Below are 18,406 nucleotides of genomic sequence, written 5' to 3'. Positions count from 1 at the left end.
ACAAATGACTCACTTCTTGGGGGTGTTTCCTTTTTAGGATAAGGTTTATAATAATTCTATTGTGACTCCTGTGTAGATACACCCTAGTGAAGAAATGTTGGATGTTAGATACAAGGTCATGGCCCACAATATCCCAATTTTTCTAGAGAAAAACTCGCAAGTAATCCATCATTGTTGGGAGCTTTTTGCTACCCTTCATTTGAAAGAGAACGTATTTAATTTGTAGAATGTATTTGCAGTTAACCGGAAAAGAATAACCTTTAACCCAAAAACAAGAAGAGATTAAGGGTGTAACCAGACCGGTTTAAGACAAATCGAAACCGGCCCGAACCAACAGATTTGCAGTCTGTGCTGTTTTTTTTGCCTGCCAGGATTGATCATTCAATGGTTCATCCGAAAGCAGATCTACAGCATAAATGCTTCTCAATGACGAATGGACAATGGTGATCACTTTCCTTCTACTTACAGAAAAACTATAAAGATGATTCTAGCGGAGAAACACCCAGAAATGCGTTGCGTTGATCCTGGGAAATTCCTCTCACAAGTCCACAACCACTGATAAGTTTCTGCAACTTCCCTTGCGTTTTGCCGTGTTTCGATCGAACATGGCTGGAAAACATTTCTCCTCGTTCGCTAGAGGAGGAAGATCTCCTTCTGTTTCATTGCCACCTGCTGCCAGATCTGCTCTTTACTTCTTCACACCCCTTCTTGTTGGTCTCGGCTTAGTCTTCTTCTTTTTCTCTTCCTCATCCTCTCACTCTGCAATCAATTACAGAAACCCTAAGTCCTCCTCCTCTAACTTTCCTCTCTTCCGAAACCCTAGTTCTTACAATCCAGAATTCTCATTCCTTGTCTCTCTGGAGAAATTCCTTACTTCCAGAGCTCAACTTCCAAAATCTGAGGATGGTTCCAATGGTTCAGTGTTCAGTGATGGAGAGGCTGTGAGGAAGCTGGACAATTTGGTCTGGAAGAGTGAGATGAAGAGAATTTATGAGGACCCACTTTATCCTGCTGCGTTGCCATCATTGCCTTCGGTACTTAGAGTCTACGTTTACGAAATGCCGGCGAAATTCACGTATGATCTTCTGTGGTTATTTAGGAATACTTACAAGGAGACAACGAATCTAACGTCTAATGGAAGCCCTGTACATCGTCTGATCGAACAGGTTTTGATTTTCTCTTTACTGAAGAGCTGAATACAGCAATTTTAGTGATTTGAGATGTTAAAAGCAATCTTGCGATTTACTGAGATTCTTCATTGGTTTTGTTCTTGAAATGGGCGTGGTCACCAGCTTCCATCGGAAATTCTGCTTCTTCTTCTTTTTTTCTTTCTTTTTTTGAATGAACCAAAATAGCTGACAGATGGTTATTTAATTTTTTTTTTGTTATCTGCAGCATTCAATCGATTATTGGTTATGGGCTGATCTGATTGCGCCAGAATCAGAGAGACTTTTGAAGAATGTAATTAGGGTTCAACAACAAGAGGAGGCGGACTTGTTTTACATTCCATTCTTTACTACCATCAGCTTCTTCTTATTGGAGAAACAGCAATGCAAAGCACTTTACAGGGTGTGGACGCATCTCCAAGGTTTATTTTGTAGCTGTCTTTATTTTCACATCTAAATTTGCATGTTGGCTAGTATTTCGAAGAACAATTACAGTAATAACATAAAAACATACAAGACCTTCATCCTTTAGCATAATCATGAGATTTAATTATAAGTGATTTTTCCACTATTTATATATACCAATTAAGTGTATATGGATGTGGAACGAACCATGCTCCTGGATTATTATCATCTCAAAGTTTGTACTATTTTTTTCTTCTGTACTTGGATTGGAATACTAATTATCAACGAGAAAAATAAACAAGCACTTGTCTGAATGGATGACGAATGTGATTGAAGAAGATAAATGTAGAGATGTTAAGCTGGAGAAGGTTACTCTGCTCTAAAGTAGGTTACTAGGGTGTTTATTGTAGCTGTGATGGTGCCAAGGCGAGACATGATGGTTTCCAGGCAACTAAGGCAAAACACCTTACTTGAGGAAAATGTGCCCCATTTTGTTTGCTTATTCTCATTCAAAGTGTGTTTTCTTATTCTTTTTCTTCCTCGTTCCTGTAATTTTCCTTTCTTTCTCATTTCGTTCCATTTCCCCTTTTCCCATCATTTTCTCCCTTATTTCCCTTTTCCTGAAGCAACACATGTCTAGGCAACACCTTGACAACTAAGATTTTGATATAAACGTTGGAGAAATGCCCTGATTTCTTTGGATCTTGAGCTTGCCAGCTCCAGCCAAAAGGCTGTTCACTCAATTTCTCATAACTTGCGTATGGATTGCTTCTTTTTTGGATTCATTTTCTGTGTATTTTTGCTCAGAAGTCACTAGATAGTGTGCCATTTTATTCCATATGCTAATTGGTGGGGGGGGGAGTTGCAGGAGGATGGGAAGAGATCACACAATCACATACTCACAAATAGTAAATCCATATAAACTTCTATTAAATTTACTTTACTGCTTATTTTGGGTTTACATGCAGGTTTTTTTTTTTTTGGGGGGGGGGGGGGGGGGGGGTTGGGGGACATGATCACTAATCAAAGTATGAAATAATTTGCAACTTAAGTGAAACTCATACTTGCTCAACCTAAAATAAATAAATGGCTGAAGTAAATAAAATGCTAAATAAATAATACATTCCAACTCTTGTTGGAACAGTTCTGTCTGGGCTTGGGTGACCCAAGCTTATCATGGTTGTCCAACCAGTTAAAGGGTACTGCATGATGCATCACTAATTGTGAATCATATTTATTCATATGGCTAACCCTGAGCCCACCTATGAAATGTGAAGAATTGTGGAAGTGAAGCATATTTATTCACCCACATTTTGAGTCATGTCTGAGCTTAAAAAGCGGAGAATGAAGGTGCTTTCTTGGTGGAGAATGTGATATTGACAATGATGCTGTGGAGTATTTCAAATGAATGACACCCGTCAAAGGAATTTGCTGGTGCCAAAATTCCAATGCTGATTTGGTGTTTAATAAATGTGCCAGTATGGCAGTATTGTCCTACAAACTGCTTGTGCAAAAGTGAGAGGAAATTCTCTTTGGTCATTTAGGTTAGATATTCAACCCACAGAGGATGATCTAGTGGGATCAGCCCTATAGGGTTTCTGCAGGATTTCCTGCCAGCTGAAGAGCACTTATTGTGCAGGATTGGATGAATTGAATTTGGTAATTTCCTGATTCTGATATGATTACAGGAGAGGGGTTTCAGTCATGATGTTATTAATGTGTGTTTGATGAAACAAAAAGAGATAATATTCTGATAGAGACCTGCAATCTATATTGATGGATTTAGACTTTCAGCAAGTTAATGAATGCCTCTTCGTGGGAAATGTAAGTTTTAAATTTGTTTATCTGATTCAGAAGGCTATGGTGCTCAAGATATTAAGGACTTCAACCAGATTAATGGGATGGGAGTTCCATAAGTTGCTAGACTTAATCCTGCTCTTTGTGGAGGAGAGGGCTTTGTAGTGTTATTTCCTCTTTCAAGACAGCTTTATGATAGGCTGACCAAATTTTCAATTTTATGGTTTGTAAATGATTGTGTTATTTTTTATTTGATGTGTGCAAGAAAGAATAATCTGCAAGCTACATATGGGGAAGAATTACCATTGTGTTGATTGGGCTTCTCAGCAAATTGTATAATTCAGTGCACTTTGGCATGAATGGAGACTTGAGAGAAGCGTTACCACTATGGTTCCATTCTTGGTTCTATTGAATGATACTGTAGGCAGTTCTGATTAACTATAGACACCTGTCTGGTAAGACTTATGCCATTGCATCTCTATCCTATAATGGTAGAGAAATAAACTAAATGGACCCAAGTTGTTAATCTTAGGATTCCCAGAAACCAGTGCAAAGTGAAGTGAAAAACAGAACTCTTAATGATGTGGAAAATGAATTCTGAAGATTATGTTTCATGGAACCTACTGCAGGTTAAACTCAATGGGTGAGTCCTGGTTAATCATTTTGAAGGCTCCCTCTGTTGGATTTAACCTCTGCATGACTTCTGCTGGTTCTGTCTGACTTGTATTAATAGCAAGAAGATGATAGCTTTTGGACTTATTTGTTCATTGATGTTAGTTATGGTAATTTTACAGTGTAGATGCTGTCTTCTTATTGAATCAGGTTGATACAATATGAGTTTGTAACCTTAAATTTCTAGATTTAAAGTTGTTACATGCACTCCTGTGGATGCAGGAGGCTTTGCAATGGGTGACGGAGCAACCTGCATGGAAGCGATCTGAAGGAAGAGACCATATACTTCCAGTTCATCATCCTTGGTCATTCAAGTCAGTACGTAAGTTTATGAAGAAGGCGATTTGGCTACTGCCTGATATGGATTCCACAGGAAACTGGTTATGATCTGAACCGACACTTTATGTGCAAATTTTATTAGTGTGGTTACATGTTTTAGCAGTTAAACTTGTTGGTTGTGAATGTTCAGGTACAAGCCTGGTCAGGTTTGGCTGGAAAAAGACGTCATTCTACCATATGTCCCGAATGTAGAAATATGTGATGCAAAATGCTTTGCAGAAGCTGAATCAAAGAGAAGCACTCTGCTTTTTTTCCGTGGGAGGCTTAAAAGAAATGCAGTAAGAATGCCTGGCCAAAAATCACTGACATATATCTATTGATTCTGTCTTTCTTTTTCTTTTCTCTTTATTTAATTTCTACTTTCTTTTTGGCATGGGGGTGGGGAATAGGTTCATGATAATTACATGATATCTATTAATGGTGATAATCTGCTTGTTCATGTTGTTGTCATAACATAACTTTATATGAGGATTCATTTGAGTATTGGCTTTAGCCTCCCTTTAAATGCATCCAGTGTATGACATGAGATATGAAAAGTGAATCTTTCTGCTTGGCAACGGTCATCCTGGCTTGAATAATGAATCCTTCTGTATGGCAGCATACATCCTGGCTGGAGTACTGCAATATTAATTTAGATTTCTGCCCTATTCTTCTTGCTAGCTATGAATGCTAAATCTTTCTTTTGTTGTTGTCAGGGGGGAAAGATTCGTGGAAAACTTGTTGCAGAACTTAATGGTGTAGAAGGTGTTTCTATAGCTGAAGGAACTGCTGGAGAGGCTGGCAAAAAAGCAGCTTCAGATGGAATGCGCAAGTAAAATTTTACTAAATTCTAACATTTCTCGACTGCAAATCTGGTTTAATTACTTTATGTATATGACTACTCTTTTATTTTTTTGGATACAAGATCTATTTTTTGCTTAAGTCCTGCTGGTGATACTCCATCTTCTGCAAGGCTGTTTGATGCTATTGTTAGTGGTTGTATCCCTGTTGTAGTCAGTGATGAGCTGGAACTTCCTTTTGAAGGAATTCTAGATTACAGGAAGGTATATATCTATCTCCGAATCTTGTGTCTGCACTGTATGTAAAATTAGTAATTGTAAGGGATAAAGGAACTGTTTAAACAGGGAAATATAGACTGGCAATTTTAAATTGAATCTATTTGAACTACTAGAGAGAAAACTGAAATTTACAAAGTGGATGGAAGTTTGTAAATTAATGGAAACAAAATTTTGTCACTATCTTTATATTTATCCAAGAAAAATTTAGCCACTAAATGATTTCACTACTTTCAGCTTGATGAACCTAAATGCGTGCAACTACCATGTGCGTGTTTCTGCATGTGTCATTTTTTGCTTTTGGTTTCATTGCTTGCTGACTAGGGTTGAAATTTCTCCAGTGAATGTAATTTTCACTATGGCAAACCAAATAACCAATTTATTCTTTTATTTATTTTTTATTTTTTTTATTTTCACCCTTTGCTAAGCTAAAATACTCTACTGAATTTTTCCAGTTCATTTGGAATTTCTTTGAGGCTTGCCGATTTGCAGAAGAGGTTACCATTTCTTCTGTAGATTTTTGGGTTATATGACTTCAAAGATGAAGTGCATTATCATTGTATAGAGAATATTCCAATCATGGGGGATTCTTAAGTGTCCTTATTGTTGTTCACCAGTTTTGTAAGAGAACCCTGATCTTAGGTTTTGAATTCCAAAGATGAAATCATGGGGGAATATGGCGCTCTGCTTGTTTTTCCTCAAGGATTTCATAAATATGCATGATCATATGAATTTTGGGTTACTCTTAGTTGGTTATTGCTTATACATGACCATGGAATTTCAGTTACTCTTGATTGGTTATTGCTGACTCGTGCCCTTGGTTGTTATATGTAGATAGTTCTATTTGTTTCTTCAAGTGATGCAGTTCGACCAGGCTGGCTTGTGTCATTTCTCAAGAGCATAGGTCCTGATCAGATCAGAGAAATGCGTGCAAACCTTGCTAAGGTTTGGGATTACCTTATGAAAGTGCTTACTTGCCTGGCTTATTTCTTAATTGTAGTTTCTATGATAGCACTAACTGGTTAGAAGAACTTGCCTTTGGAGATCATGTTTTTGCAAAGTTATGCTGCCGTAGGTGGTCACTTTGCTGCTGCTCAGTTGCTGAAGGCCACCTGCTTGCACCTTGCACTCTTCTGTTATGTATTAATTTTCGTGTTTGTTTCCTAATATTTCTTTGATTCCTTCTAAAACATCCTGTTGGTTGGTATTATGATTTTCAGTACTCAAGGCATTTCCTTTATTCCAGTCCTGCTCAACCTTTTGGTCCAGAGGATTTGACTTGGAGAATGGTTTGTTATTCTCTCTTCCTTTTTGTTCCAACTAAGATGAGTTTTTGTTTGCAATATTTTTACCTTGCATGGTGTGGATCTCTGCAGTCAACTTTTCTGTTTAGCAGCATCAAAATTCAATGACTGCAATGGTAGATATGATGGATCGATTGCTGATGGGTTGTGGTCCCTCATTGGACCACCATCAACCTATAATAAAATTCTAGTGCAGTAGAGGTGGCCGAACATTTTGATTCTAGAATTGACTTGGGAATTGTCTTGTAAGGTTCAAAATTGTCGTTTGAGGGAATATGGTCTTGTGCATTGGAGGCCTAGGAGACTCCAGTAAAGAGGAGTGATATCATCCCAAATGAAGTTGGTAAAAGAACTAGTGGAAGGCCTAAGATGAGCATAGGACCTTTTAGCAATGACATCTGTAGTCTAGGTCTTTGTTTTATGTATGACCTTGGATAGAGCTGACTGGATTGCATGGATCCACTAGTAGCCCTCATTGGGCTATGCTACTTCTGACTTGCAGGGATGCACCTGTTTTCTTTTATTTCCCATATTTTCCCTTTAATTCCTCACCGTTCTGTTGTCTTTTTGCATTTTTATTATCTCTTCAGTTCTTTTCCCGTCTTTTCATCCCCTTCTACTTTGTTTTGCTTGGTTCCATCATCCATGCAGCCAACCCTATTAAGTTGGGATAATGCTGAGTTTGTTGTTGTATTGTTTGGAGAATTCAACTTTCCCCAGTGGTTGGGCCTTTGGGGAATTACTCTTCTAGGAAGGTGGAACTTACAAACAGGGATCTATCAAACTGGAGAATACCCAGATGGATGAGTTGGAATTCAGTTTTCATAGCTCAACGAAAACTAGACTAAATGCTTCCATGAATCCTTTTTCCTGTTCCCATCCCTAACTGAGACATCTTTCTTTCTTATGGTGGTGTCTTTTCCTTAGTCCATAATTAATTAGAAAAACAAAATACATCAGGAATTGAACTAATTTCTGCATAAGAAGATGCTGAACCATCAGTTGTTTGTTTGTTTATTCATTAATTCTAATGTCTTTCTCTTGCAATGATGTGCAGATTGCGAGCAAGTTGTTGAACATAAAGCTGCACATCCGTCGATCGCAGCGTGTTGTGAAAGAATCCAGAAGCGTATGCACTTGTGATTGTAGACCTGCAAATCACACAAGCTCATCATCCTGATTGGTAAGGCAGCCTGTATTTCTAGGAACTTTAGTGATCCCTGCCACTAAGTTTTTACTCATTGTGAGGGCCATATGCTTCTTTCTTTGATTTTTTTTTAATGTTTTATTTTCTGTTTGTAATTATGAGACATTAATGGAACAAAAAAGGTAATGCAGGAATCTTGTCTTTAATTATAACTTAAACGCATTTATCCATCATAAACAGTGGTGATTTTTTTTAAAATCATAAATTGAGGTTTTCTTTCTGGGGTTCGGCTGTGTGATAAGATGATTTGACAAGTTAAATGGATGCACAAACATGAGATAATCTGGATCGAGGTTTAAAGTATCCCACGATACCATACGATACTAGGCGAGTTTGTATCCATCATTTGAACAAAACGATTACAAATCTCGATAGTGCTTCTTTCCCTTGAATTATCTCTAAACATTGACATTTAATGCAGAAGCGATGCAATCCATCCACTGTGAAGTAAACTTCTTGGGGAGATTGAAGGAACCCAGCCTGCAAAGTTCGCACATATCATTGCAGATATCAAACATTTTACTTCCCATTTTGAATTCTGTACATCTCAACTGTTTCTGGGCAAATGGAGCTTTTATGCATCACATGAAGAAAAATTACAATTCTGTAGTACTTCTTTCCCCTCTTTAACCATTGAATTTAATGCTGAAGGGAGGCCGGCCATCCATTGTAAAGTAAACTTCTTGGGGAGATTGAAGGAAACCGGCCTCGCACGTATCATTGCAGATATCAAACATTTTATTTCCTATTTTGAACTCTGTAATTTTAACTTTGTTTCTAGGCTGGTCAGCTCTGTTGTTGATCACCTAGTTAAGAAGGCAGAGTCTCTAGCAGTAGCGACTGTTGGGCCTATTTTCGCTTCCTGATTTGTGATTTGTAGATTTGATCTTTGTGGCTTTAGTTTTGCTTTCTTTATAAAGTGAAAATTTTTATCAAAAAATAAATAAATTTGCACAAGCTTTTTAATTACTTAAATTTTCAAGATTTTTAATTACTTAAATTTTCAAGGAGATATTTATTTTTCAAACTGAAATCTGACATTTTTAGCAGGGAAGTAGAATCATTTGTTCAAAAATTGTAGGCTCCTTTAATCTGTCTTGTCACAAACCTAAAGAACAAAATTAAAGAGGCTTTCTATGTGGCGTTTCCATCATAAAAACACAGGGTAATGATTCTCTATCCCACCAATGTGAATTAAATTAAATCATTAAAAAAATGAAAGAAAGAAATGAGAAAATAACTCACTTTTTGGTTGTGTGCATCTTATAATCAAGACTTTAGATCTTGTTTATATTGATGCCTTACATGTGTTCTCATTAGCTTTTTTTTATTGATGCAAGGACCACAAACAATCTCCTACTCATAAAAAAAATTGCATAGAAAAGACATTAACTTCCCAAACCCTATAATTATGGTCAACTTGAAGTCACAAAATCAAACCCTCGGTCAAAGAAATCAACTCCACCAAAGGAGATCATTTGATATGGACCCATTTGGTTAAGAGAAAAAGAAAAAGAAGATATGGACCCATTGATTCCAATGCCCAACATGACCTTGTGTTTCATGTGAGGGAGCATGTGTTTGCATTGATTATTTCAAATGCAAAATCAAGTAAATCCTCATCTCAAAGATTCAGTTGAGTCGGTAAAAGATAAACGTTTCATAGCATGAGATCAAGAATTTCAATATCTTTTTGATCGGGGTTCAAGATGAAAGCAAAGTATGCGTAAAATGTTTCCAGTGAACTTCTGATCTAAATGAATCGAATAAAATCTACAAAGTGATATTAATAAAGCGATCAAACCCATAAAATATGAGGTCAAGAACTCAAATCTTTCTAAGAACATAGTGTGAATGTAGTTTAGGTTCACATACATTGGGTTGAGTGAGCTTCAATTCCTCACACACAAAAAAAATGTAAATAAATAAAAAAAAAATTCTGATAAAGCACCTAGATCACTGCACAATTCAAAATTATTCAAAGGGACAGAAATCTAACATGCTACAATGTTGTAGTAACCTCGATAACTTCATCATGGAGTTCAAAAAATAAAAAAAGAGAAAATCACACAAGAGACAAAGATATATTTATTAACTTTATAGTTTATTATTTTATTAAGTGAAATAATTAATGGGTAAGGTTCTTGGACAAAGCATGCCCTTGTTGCATTAATATCATTATTAATGTTATAAATACGATGCCTTTTGAATCATTCCAATGGTTGATAGAATAATTAAACAAATTCTTCTTTTGTTTTGATTATTTAAGGGAACTCCTCGACTAAGGGGGAATCACTGAGTTGGAGAATATGTTTTTACTTATGCATGAGCAGGTAATATGCAATTCAATGGATCTGTCAAAGATGGAACAAGTTGTCAGCTGCCAAAAGAAAATATAATACTTGAATATCTACATTTAGACTTGTAAATAGCTTGGATTCAGCTCAAATACACTAAGTATTTGAATCCAAATCCAGTAAGTAAAATTGTTATACAAATTTGATCCAATATCAAGCACAAATTTACAGAAGGCATTTAAATTCGAATCCAGAACTTTATAGAATATCCGATAATCTATCCGATGTCTAATTGTTGAATGTCTTTTTTTTTGTCTTATGATTTTCCGATTTTGTGTTTTTTGATTACTGATTATTGGTTTCCAAATCCCATTATCAGCTCTTTTTAGAGGGAAAAAAATGCTTAATACTTCACTCTAACGTAGCCGATCCAATTAGCAATTATTTCAAATCCAAATCCTTGTTAATTACTAGATAGATATAAACGTTTTCCACTAAGAAATTTCTAGATTTGGACACCCTTAAACAAATACAAATGCAAATTTGAAGGCGGACTTCGACTGTCCATTTATGGTTTATTGAATCTCATATTCTAATAAATGGTTCAATTTAAAATGGGAAATGAATGAATTATGAGAGTAATGATGCATAATATTATGAAAATGCAAGAATTTTGAGTGGTTCATTAAAAGACTACGTTCACAATCAAGTGATGAGCTGAGTTTCAATAGGAAGAAAAAGATGAAATTGCTCTATACATAACAAGATAGATAAAACCCTAAACTTGAAAAAATGATCAAAATGTCCCTAATCATTTTTAACAATCATGTGCTTACAATATGTCGCAATGAAAATCTTGATTAAGGTTTAAAGTATCAGCATCGGATATTGTATAGGTCAGGTAATTTTAAGAGACACACAATCTTGCTTCTAATATTGTATCATACTTGGCCAACACGGCCAACACATTTTAGTACAATCTAGTAATGCTGTAAGAAAAGAAAAAAAAGAGAGACGTATCAATGTGTGTCATATCGGTTATACTCATCGGGAAGCATTGACTGTGCTTTGATGTCTGGGGGAGGGGGAGAAAAAAAAAAAATTTTTTGTTTTTTTTTTTTGGGTGTATATAAATGAAAAAGGGGGGGGGGTGGTTGGAGGGGGGGGTTGGATGTATTTATTATATTTTTTTTTTTTTTTTTAAAGAGAATTTTTTTGAGGGGGGGGGAGAAGTTTTTTTTAAAAACCCCCCCCAACAAACAAAAAAAAAAAAAAAAAATAGACCCCCTTCCCCAAAAATTTTTTAATAGGTTACCACTCCTATAATTAACAAACCTAAATTTAAGATATTCAAACTGAGATGAAAGGGAAAAGATGTTGGTGAATAACCAAATCTAGTGAATTGGTTTGCCATTCAAGGCAAGGATTGCAGCCTTCCTCAGTTCTTGCAACATGAACACACACACGTGTGATTGATGGAAATTTTTCTATCAACTTGTAGAGTTGGAAGTTGGAACATACTGACATTATTGTGGTATATAGATTCCTTCCCATGCTGACACTGTGGAGTGTGGAATCTCTCACTTTTATTATTTCTTTTCTTTTCTCATTGTTTCGTTTGTTTTGTTTCTGACTTTCAAATGCGACTATAGAAGAGCTTGTTTGTGTTTCAGCAGTGTTGCTTTCGTCTGTCCCTACAAGGTATCTCTGTCTCTGCTGCACCTCAGTCGGTTCACATTGATTGATACATACAAGAGGCGTATAGTCATTTAACCCATTTCTGCAAGTTTTTTTTTCCCCATTTGCAAGCATTGCTGAACGACCCTTGTACGGTGGGTACCCTGAAAAATCACAGTTTTCCTTTTTCTTCAAGGACTACTTCATTTGCAGCTGAGCTCCAAATAACCCAAAAAACCAGAGTAGCTACTCTGTTTTCCATCTTCATTTTGGCTACAGAAAACACATGCATTTGGGTTTTTTGTTCTGTCAATGAGTTGGGTTTCTGTGGATTTTACTTGGGGGAATGGGGTGTATGGTCTCGTGTCTTGCAGCGAAATTTGCATTTTTTCCACCGAGGCCTTCAACTTATCAGGTCAAGCGTAGAGAAGAAGATGGGAAGATGGTGGTGGTCTCTTCTTCCTTGTCAATCCCTCATGATGATACTTCTTTTGACGTTTGGTTGCTTGACACAAAGCGTGGTAACAAGATCGTAGCCTTCTACCTCAGGAACCCTTATGCGAGGCTCACTCTGCTTTACTCCCATGGCAATGCTGCTGATCTTGGACAACTATATGATCTGTTTGCGCAGCTTAAGGTCAATCTCAGGGTCAATATCATGGGGTTAGTATATGATTCTTCACCACCCTTCTTCTTTTATCTGGGTTTCTTTTGTATGCTGTGATCAAAATTATCTTACTGGATTTCTTTTGATCTTGTTCTTGGTTCTGGCCTTCTGGGTTTGTGTTTTAACTTTTCATAGATTTAATTGAGGTTTGATTGTAATTTTTATGAATCAAATAATTAAAGATAGTTGCTTCTGTAATATCATGCTTTTAGCTATACTCCACTGAGTGATTAGGATTGCTTTTCCTATCCCAATAGGAAAAAGGTTAATGAAAAGAAGAAAACAGTTCACCTGGATCTCCTTTTTTTTTCCCGATGGATAAGTTTGCTTTGTTTAAAGTGAAGCAATGCATTCTTCCCCTTCCTGTCAGTTTTGAGGTCCGTGTCTCTGTATATTGATGTTGGAAATGTTTATCTTTTCTCTGTACTTTTCACTTGTTACTTTTTACTGCTTTCCTTTCTCACCTTCTTTTATTTTCTGGCATGTTCTTAGTTCACCACATTGTACTCTTCTTTTCTTTGTGTAGTAGAAACTTTTAGGCGTGATCACTGTTCAAGGCTTTGTATCTTTATTTATTTATTATTATTTTTTCTTTTTCTGGTGGGTGGTTGTGGCATAGCTTGCAAGCCAAAGGAGCCTGTATTTCTTGGTTTTTGAATATGGATTTACCAGCTTTTCCTTCGCTAAAACTCACCAGAAATGAAGGATTTCAAATGGTTGGTTTGGTTAGGCCTTGGTTGGTTCTTTTTCATATCAATTAAGATAGACATCAAACTGAGGAGTCTCTAAAAATCAAACCACTACAGACATTTATGGTATCCGTCATTTTCAGTTCTTTGTTGCCAACTTTGGTCAGTGTCTGACCAATCCCCTATTTGTTTATTATTGATTTTGTCTTGGTTTACATATGTATATATACACACTAAATTTATGGAAGTCTTCTAGCTTTGATTCACTTGCTGGTTTTGGTTTTATCTGTTCCTCAAAAGAAAAAACAAAGCTGAATTTACGGATGAGTTTGGTCTACGAAGCTGGCTTAAATAGCCCAAGGAGAAATGGTGAGGAAAGACTCACATAGCTTAGCCTTTCATACGGTATGATCTTGAATAGAGCCAATAAGAGGGCAAGGCTTCACGTAGTTGAACCCATTTAGTTCGGATGATGTTGAGTTATTGTTTGTTTTGAATGAATTGACCTACCATTGGAGGGCAAGTAGGTGGCCAACTGACCATGGGGTCTACCCGACCATTAAAACTTGGGCTATTGACATGTCACAGAATTTTTTGTGCCAATTGGTTATGCGCTACGCGTTATTGTCATCACCATTCAATTTAAATTCTTCAGAGTCATATCTGTTTATGAAGTTGGATTTTTGCTACATTTTGTTTTGATCTCCTCTGACATGTTTTTCTGCAGGTATGACTATTCTGGTTATGGAGCTTCAACTGGTAAGGTATGCTGTTATTCCACTCAGTCCATGCGAATTGCTTTGGTCATTTCTTCTATTTTTGTTTCTTGGAAAGGTTCGTTGTTATGCTGGCGGAAGTAACTAAATTGCTACATAATAGCTAACCTTTGTTTATACTGATTATTTCCCTATGCATTTCAAAGTAACAGAGAACATGAAATCTGAAGTATTCAAAGCTCTCAACTTTATGAGAGATGATAATCCTGGTGGTATATATGCCAAGGGATGAACCAAATGAAACCACTTGAATAGAAGTTCAGTCTTGGATCATGTTGATATCTCAATTGGAAGATTTCCTGTTTGTAGCCATAAAAATGGTGTATATGGGTCCTTTCAATGCAGCTGTTGAGAATGGCATTTGCTTTCTTCATGGGATAATGCCATGACTGTAAGACCTAAGTTTTCAGATATGGTAATGAGACAAAAATCAACAAAACGTCTACTGACTTAGTACTTTACATGTGTAATGCAGCCTAGTGAAATTGATACTTACGCAGACATTGAAGCGGTCTATCAGTGTCTCGAGACTGAGTATGGAGTTAGCCAGGAAAACTTGATTTTATACGGCCAATCAGTTGGAAGTGGACCAACATTGCACTTGGCAGCTCGGTTACCAAGGCTGAGGGGTGTTGTACTTCACAGTGCCATACTCTCTGGAATTCGTGTTCTCTGTCATGTGAAAGTCACACTCTGCTTTGACATTTATAAGGTGATTAGCTCATTTCTGCCAGTGATATATACAGTTGAGAATTTTCAATAATAAAATGGAAAACTTTGTACTACTGATTATGTTATAGAAGATAGCTAATGGGATCAGTCGTTTGGTGGATCCTGAAAAATGAACATATAATAGATGAAAAGTTCCATGATCATATTATAATATCGATACTCAGCTTTCACCACTGGGGAGGTTTTTTTATTTCCTGCAAGTGTTTTGCATGTCTTGTGTGCTATTAGATTGTCATCGGGCTAGTTTTCTTGAATTTTCTGTTCACAGCTAGTCTTGTGTTCATTCTGTTGTCACTCGTTGAGGTACTGATTATGCTTGAAACTGCAGAACGTTAACAAAGTTCAGAAGGTGAAGTGTCCAGTGCTTGTGATTCATGTAAGTGCATCCCTAACATCTTTACCTCTTCAAATATGTTAAATCAAGGTTTGTTTTAAGCCCATCTCTCTATTGACATGGGATTTGAACTTTGTACAAGTCACTGATGATACTTGAGAACAAAAATAAAATACAAAGGCTAACACTAGAAAAACAAATTACAACAGACGACTAGAGAGATTCCCCATTATTAGAAAGCTACTCTGGGGGAAAAACCACAGTCACCAAACAGAAAAAGTCTCAATAAATTAAAGATGACTTACCATAGCTTTCCTATCGGATGCATATCTGTGTGAAAAGATTGGTGCTAGGGTTTCATCTTATTGGAAGAGGAAAACCTAGCATGAGGATTCCAATTGCCTGGGATTTTAAACCCAGTGCAACTGTTTGATAGAACACCTTAAAAGTGACTTGTAGGAATCTTCTCAGGCTTCCTTCAACCAGAGATCCACACTCCAAACTGAAGGACTACAACACATGTCTTTGGAGGTGTGTGCACACACAAGGGAAAGATAAAGCAAGCAAAAAGGAGAGAGAACTGCTCAGCCCTCCCCATGGTGCTATTCATATAAACTGAGGGAGGGGGAACTGGTTGGTTCTGAATGCTAATGGGTGGGCCCAACACCAGTTCCTCTGTCTGGGTAAAAGTATTGGGATTACTTTGTATTAATCCGGATTCTTGGTGTGGATGGTGGTCGAGGAAGCTCTCATTTCTCCTGTTTTGAGATCTTCCAATGGAAAAGTTTTTCTATTGTCTCCTTGGTGACACTTAAAAGTCCTAAATTAATGAGCTGCTTTAGGATGAAAACATGCATGACAAGGTAATGCATTCATTTTGAATGGCTAGTAATTTATAGAATCCTTGTATATAGATGTCAGTCATATATTATATCCTTAGGTAATGATTGTGCATTTCTACATGATTCGTATCTGGCTTTATGAAAGGGATCGAGTCATTCATCTTCTCCTATTTTCCCTTTTAGGGAAGAATCTACTTTATCATTAGGGGAAAAGAGGGGAGAAGGGCCTAAAAATTTGGTGGGAAACTAGCATAAATAGCTAGGCGTATGTTGAAGAAATCTCTCTGTTTTCTATTGATCATGATTGGAGCCAGTTCAGATCCGATTTTCTTTTTATATATTGGCTCTGTTTGCTCTAACTAGCCTAAAAAAATGGGTGGGTTGTTCTAGTAACCAGTATGACTTCTGTTCTGATATATACATTGACCTAATCAGCAAAAATATGGTGGTCCTGCATTTAGTTGATTTGCTCTGGGTAAGGGTGACAACAATTTTAAGAACATTTGGCCTGGCTATGTGAAAGTCTACATCTACAACTTAGAGACACAGCTGATGTGTGTGTGACTGCAATACCTGAGTTCTTAATCTTTTAAAACATTAGGTGTCTAGTAAATCTACTCCTTCATTCACCTTCCTTTAGGTGGTAATCTCTGTGCATAAGAGTTTTATCTGTTTCTCATTGTCTCTGAAGTTCTGCATGAAATTATTCTTCTCACGAATCTTAAAGCATTGCTAGTTAATATTTTACAGGGTACAGAAGACGATGTAGTGAATTGGTTCCATGGAAAGGGTTTGTGGGAATTGGCAAGGGAACCATATGATCCATTATGGATCAAAGGAGGTGGACATTGCAATTTGGAGCTCTACCCTGACTACATTCGCCATGTATGCAGATTCATCCAAGAGATGGAGAGCATGACGACTGAGATCCGCCTAAAAAAGATTATGCAAGGCCTTCGTCAACAGCCGATGAAATCTAATAACACAACTTGCAACCCATTTAATACTAACAGGTGCTGTAGAGTAAGACTTTGTTCTTGGCCTGAATGGCCTAGATGCCCCACATGCCCTAAATGTCCCAAACCAAGGTGCATAAGATTGTCATGCTGGCGATGTTGCCGGGCATAGTAGTGCCGGGGAATGGATGATTGATGTTAATGTGGAGGGTAATACATTGATGGAGAGATTCAACTTGTGATAGTTGATGTGATTGTACAGAAATTGCTGAAATTGCTAACCCCTGTAACATGCACTGTGCAGTGCAGTGCAGTGAGAGTGCAATTAGAAGCAGAAAGTAATAAATGCTTTGTATGGGTTTTTCTCTTCCCCCTCCAGGAGTTGTTCCTTTTATATCTCTACCTAATTCATCGTAGCACATTATGAACCATTTGATCCTTAGTGAATGAAATCGTAAGACAATGTACTTCCTTTATGTGTTTGCTGATTCAAATGATACAAGATGACATAACAGTACTTCAATCTTTTTTGTCTTGCAGAATCGGATGAGTTCTTTTCATTGCTTTCATGGCTTATGGTTTCTTCCCTTTTAGTTGTTTCCAACAAAATCATAGTGTGAGAAAAACCATTGCCCAGTGAGGGCAGCAGTTATGTTTCTTCAGTAGAAGAGCAATGAAAAGGACTACTACTCACTCAAACTAAATGAGATAAAAGCTAAAAAAAGAATGAAGAAATCAGAAGCCTATAAAACTGTGCCTGGTGTTTCTCAATATAGTTCCTTTACATATATACAGACATAACCATGAAACAAAGATGAATCAGTATATGAGATTTTTATATGCTCATCTTTGAAGTCTTCATTTCACCTGCACAAATAGTTAAAAAGAGAAAGCAACAGTATGAGAAAATTAAAAGGGTCTGTGTTCCAAACACTCAAAAATCATTTCACTTAATTGCTTCCTCAACAGCTTGGTGTAAAAAACTAGTGTTTTCTTATCTCTTGTTGGAAAGAATCAAACAATATATAAGAAAAGGAGAAGCATAGATAGTCTACCCTCCCACCTTTGATATTGTCAAACATAAGAAAAAATTTGAACTGGATTAGTATAAAAATTGCAATGATGGAGGTAAGAGATACTTACAAGTTCAAACTTGATGTTGGTTTTCTCCTTGGAGTTGTGCTTGACTTGTATAACTGGTGGTTCATTCTCAATAAAAGAGAATCCTGGTAGTTCTTTGATTGAATCAATACTATCTATCCAAGATTTAATGATTTTTCTAGGTTTCAAGGCAAGTTCATTTTCGTTCTCCACAGAACCCTAGATACATTGAAATATAATAATAAATGTACAAGAGAAAAATGAAGAATATGGAAACACATATATAAAGTTGATTGTGTATGCATGCACTTACTTAAAACCAAGTTATGCATTTAAGACAAGATTAATAATAAGAATAGTAGAATTAAAATTAATTACATTATAGATATT

The 18,406-nt window shown here is 36.6% G+C and overlaps 2 protein-coding genes across 4 annotated transcripts; both read left to right on the top strand.

Moving 5' to 3' along the window:
- Positions 1–367: 367 nt before the first annotated feature.
- Positions 368–8,654, top strand: LOC149000186 (Exostosin family protein). 3 transcript variants are annotated; one of them, XM_089140128.1, is made up of 10 exons: positions 369–1,166; positions 1,396–1,569; positions 4,263–4,420; positions 4,510–4,657; positions 5,075–5,190; positions 5,284–5,422; positions 6,269–6,379; positions 6,655–6,723; positions 7,796–7,921; positions 8,597–8,654. In XM_089140128.1, exons 1-9 carry the CDS (start codon positions 606–608, stop codon positions 7,916–7,918), a joined length of 1,599 nt encoding a protein of 532 aa, XP_088996254.1. In that variant the 5' UTR covers positions 369–605; the 3' UTR covers positions 7,919–7,921; positions 8,597–8,654. The 3 variants fall into 3 exon arrangements, with proteins under 3 accessions (XP_088996256.1, XP_088996254.1, XP_088996253.1); XM_089140127.1 differs by lacking the exon at positions 8,597–8,654 and having other exon boundaries at positions 370–1,166; positions 7,796–8,217; XM_089140130.1 differs by lacking the exons at positions 7,796–7,921; positions 8,597–8,654 and having other exon boundaries at positions 368–1,166; positions 6,273–6,379.
- A 3,173-nt stretch (positions 8,655–11,827) lies between these two features.
- On the top strand, positions 11,828–17,427 carry LOC149000185 (uncharacterized). The gene is made up of 5 exons (XM_089140532.1): positions 11,828–12,582; positions 14,003–14,039; positions 14,527–14,763; positions 15,112–15,159; positions 16,710–17,427. The coding sequence occupies exons 1-5, from the start codon at positions 12,266–12,268 to the stop codon at positions 17,085–17,087; spliced, it is 1,017 nt and encodes a 338-aa protein (XP_088996658.1). The 5' UTR covers positions 11,828–12,265; the 3' UTR covers positions 17,088–17,427.
- Positions 17,428–18,406: the final 979 nt, after the last annotated feature.

The sequence above is a fragment of the Hakea prostrata genome, chromosome 11 (genome assembly GCF_041222555.1).
Source record: "Hakea prostrata isolate BN-2017 chromosome 11, UWA_Hpros_2, whole genome shotgun sequence".
Taxonomy (NCBI): Eukaryota; Viridiplantae; Streptophyta; class Magnoliopsida; order Proteales; family Proteaceae; genus Hakea; species Hakea prostrata.
This window is presented reverse-complemented; position numbering and strand designations above follow the sequence as displayed.

Excerpts from the sequence above, each read along its gene's own strand:
- LOC149000185 (XM_089140532.1), top strand. The coding sequence starts at position 12,266 with ATGGGGTGTATGGTCTCGTGTCTTGCAGCGAAATTTGCATTTTTTCCA. Across the intron at positions 12,583-14,002 it reads CTCAGGGTCAATATCATGGG|GTATGACTATTCTGGTTATG; the intron begins GTTAGTATATGA and ends GTTTTTCTGCAG. Across the intron at positions 15,160-16,709 it reads GTCCAGTGCTTGTGATTCAT|GGTACAGAAGACGATGTAGT; the intron begins GTAAGTGCATCC and ends AATATTTTACAG.
- LOC149000186 (XM_089140128.1), top strand. The coding sequence starts at position 606 with ATGGCTGGAAAACATTTCTCCTCGTTCGCTAGAGGAGGAAGATCTCCT. Across the intron at positions 6,380-6,654 it reads TGCGTGCAAACCTTGCTAAG|TACTCAAGGCATTTCCTTTA; the intron begins GTTTGGGATTAC and ends TATGATTTTCAG. Across the intron at positions 6,724-7,795 it reads AGGATTTGACTTGGAGAATG|ATTGCGAGCAAGTTGTTGAA; the intron begins GTTTGTTATTCT and ends AATGATGTGCAG.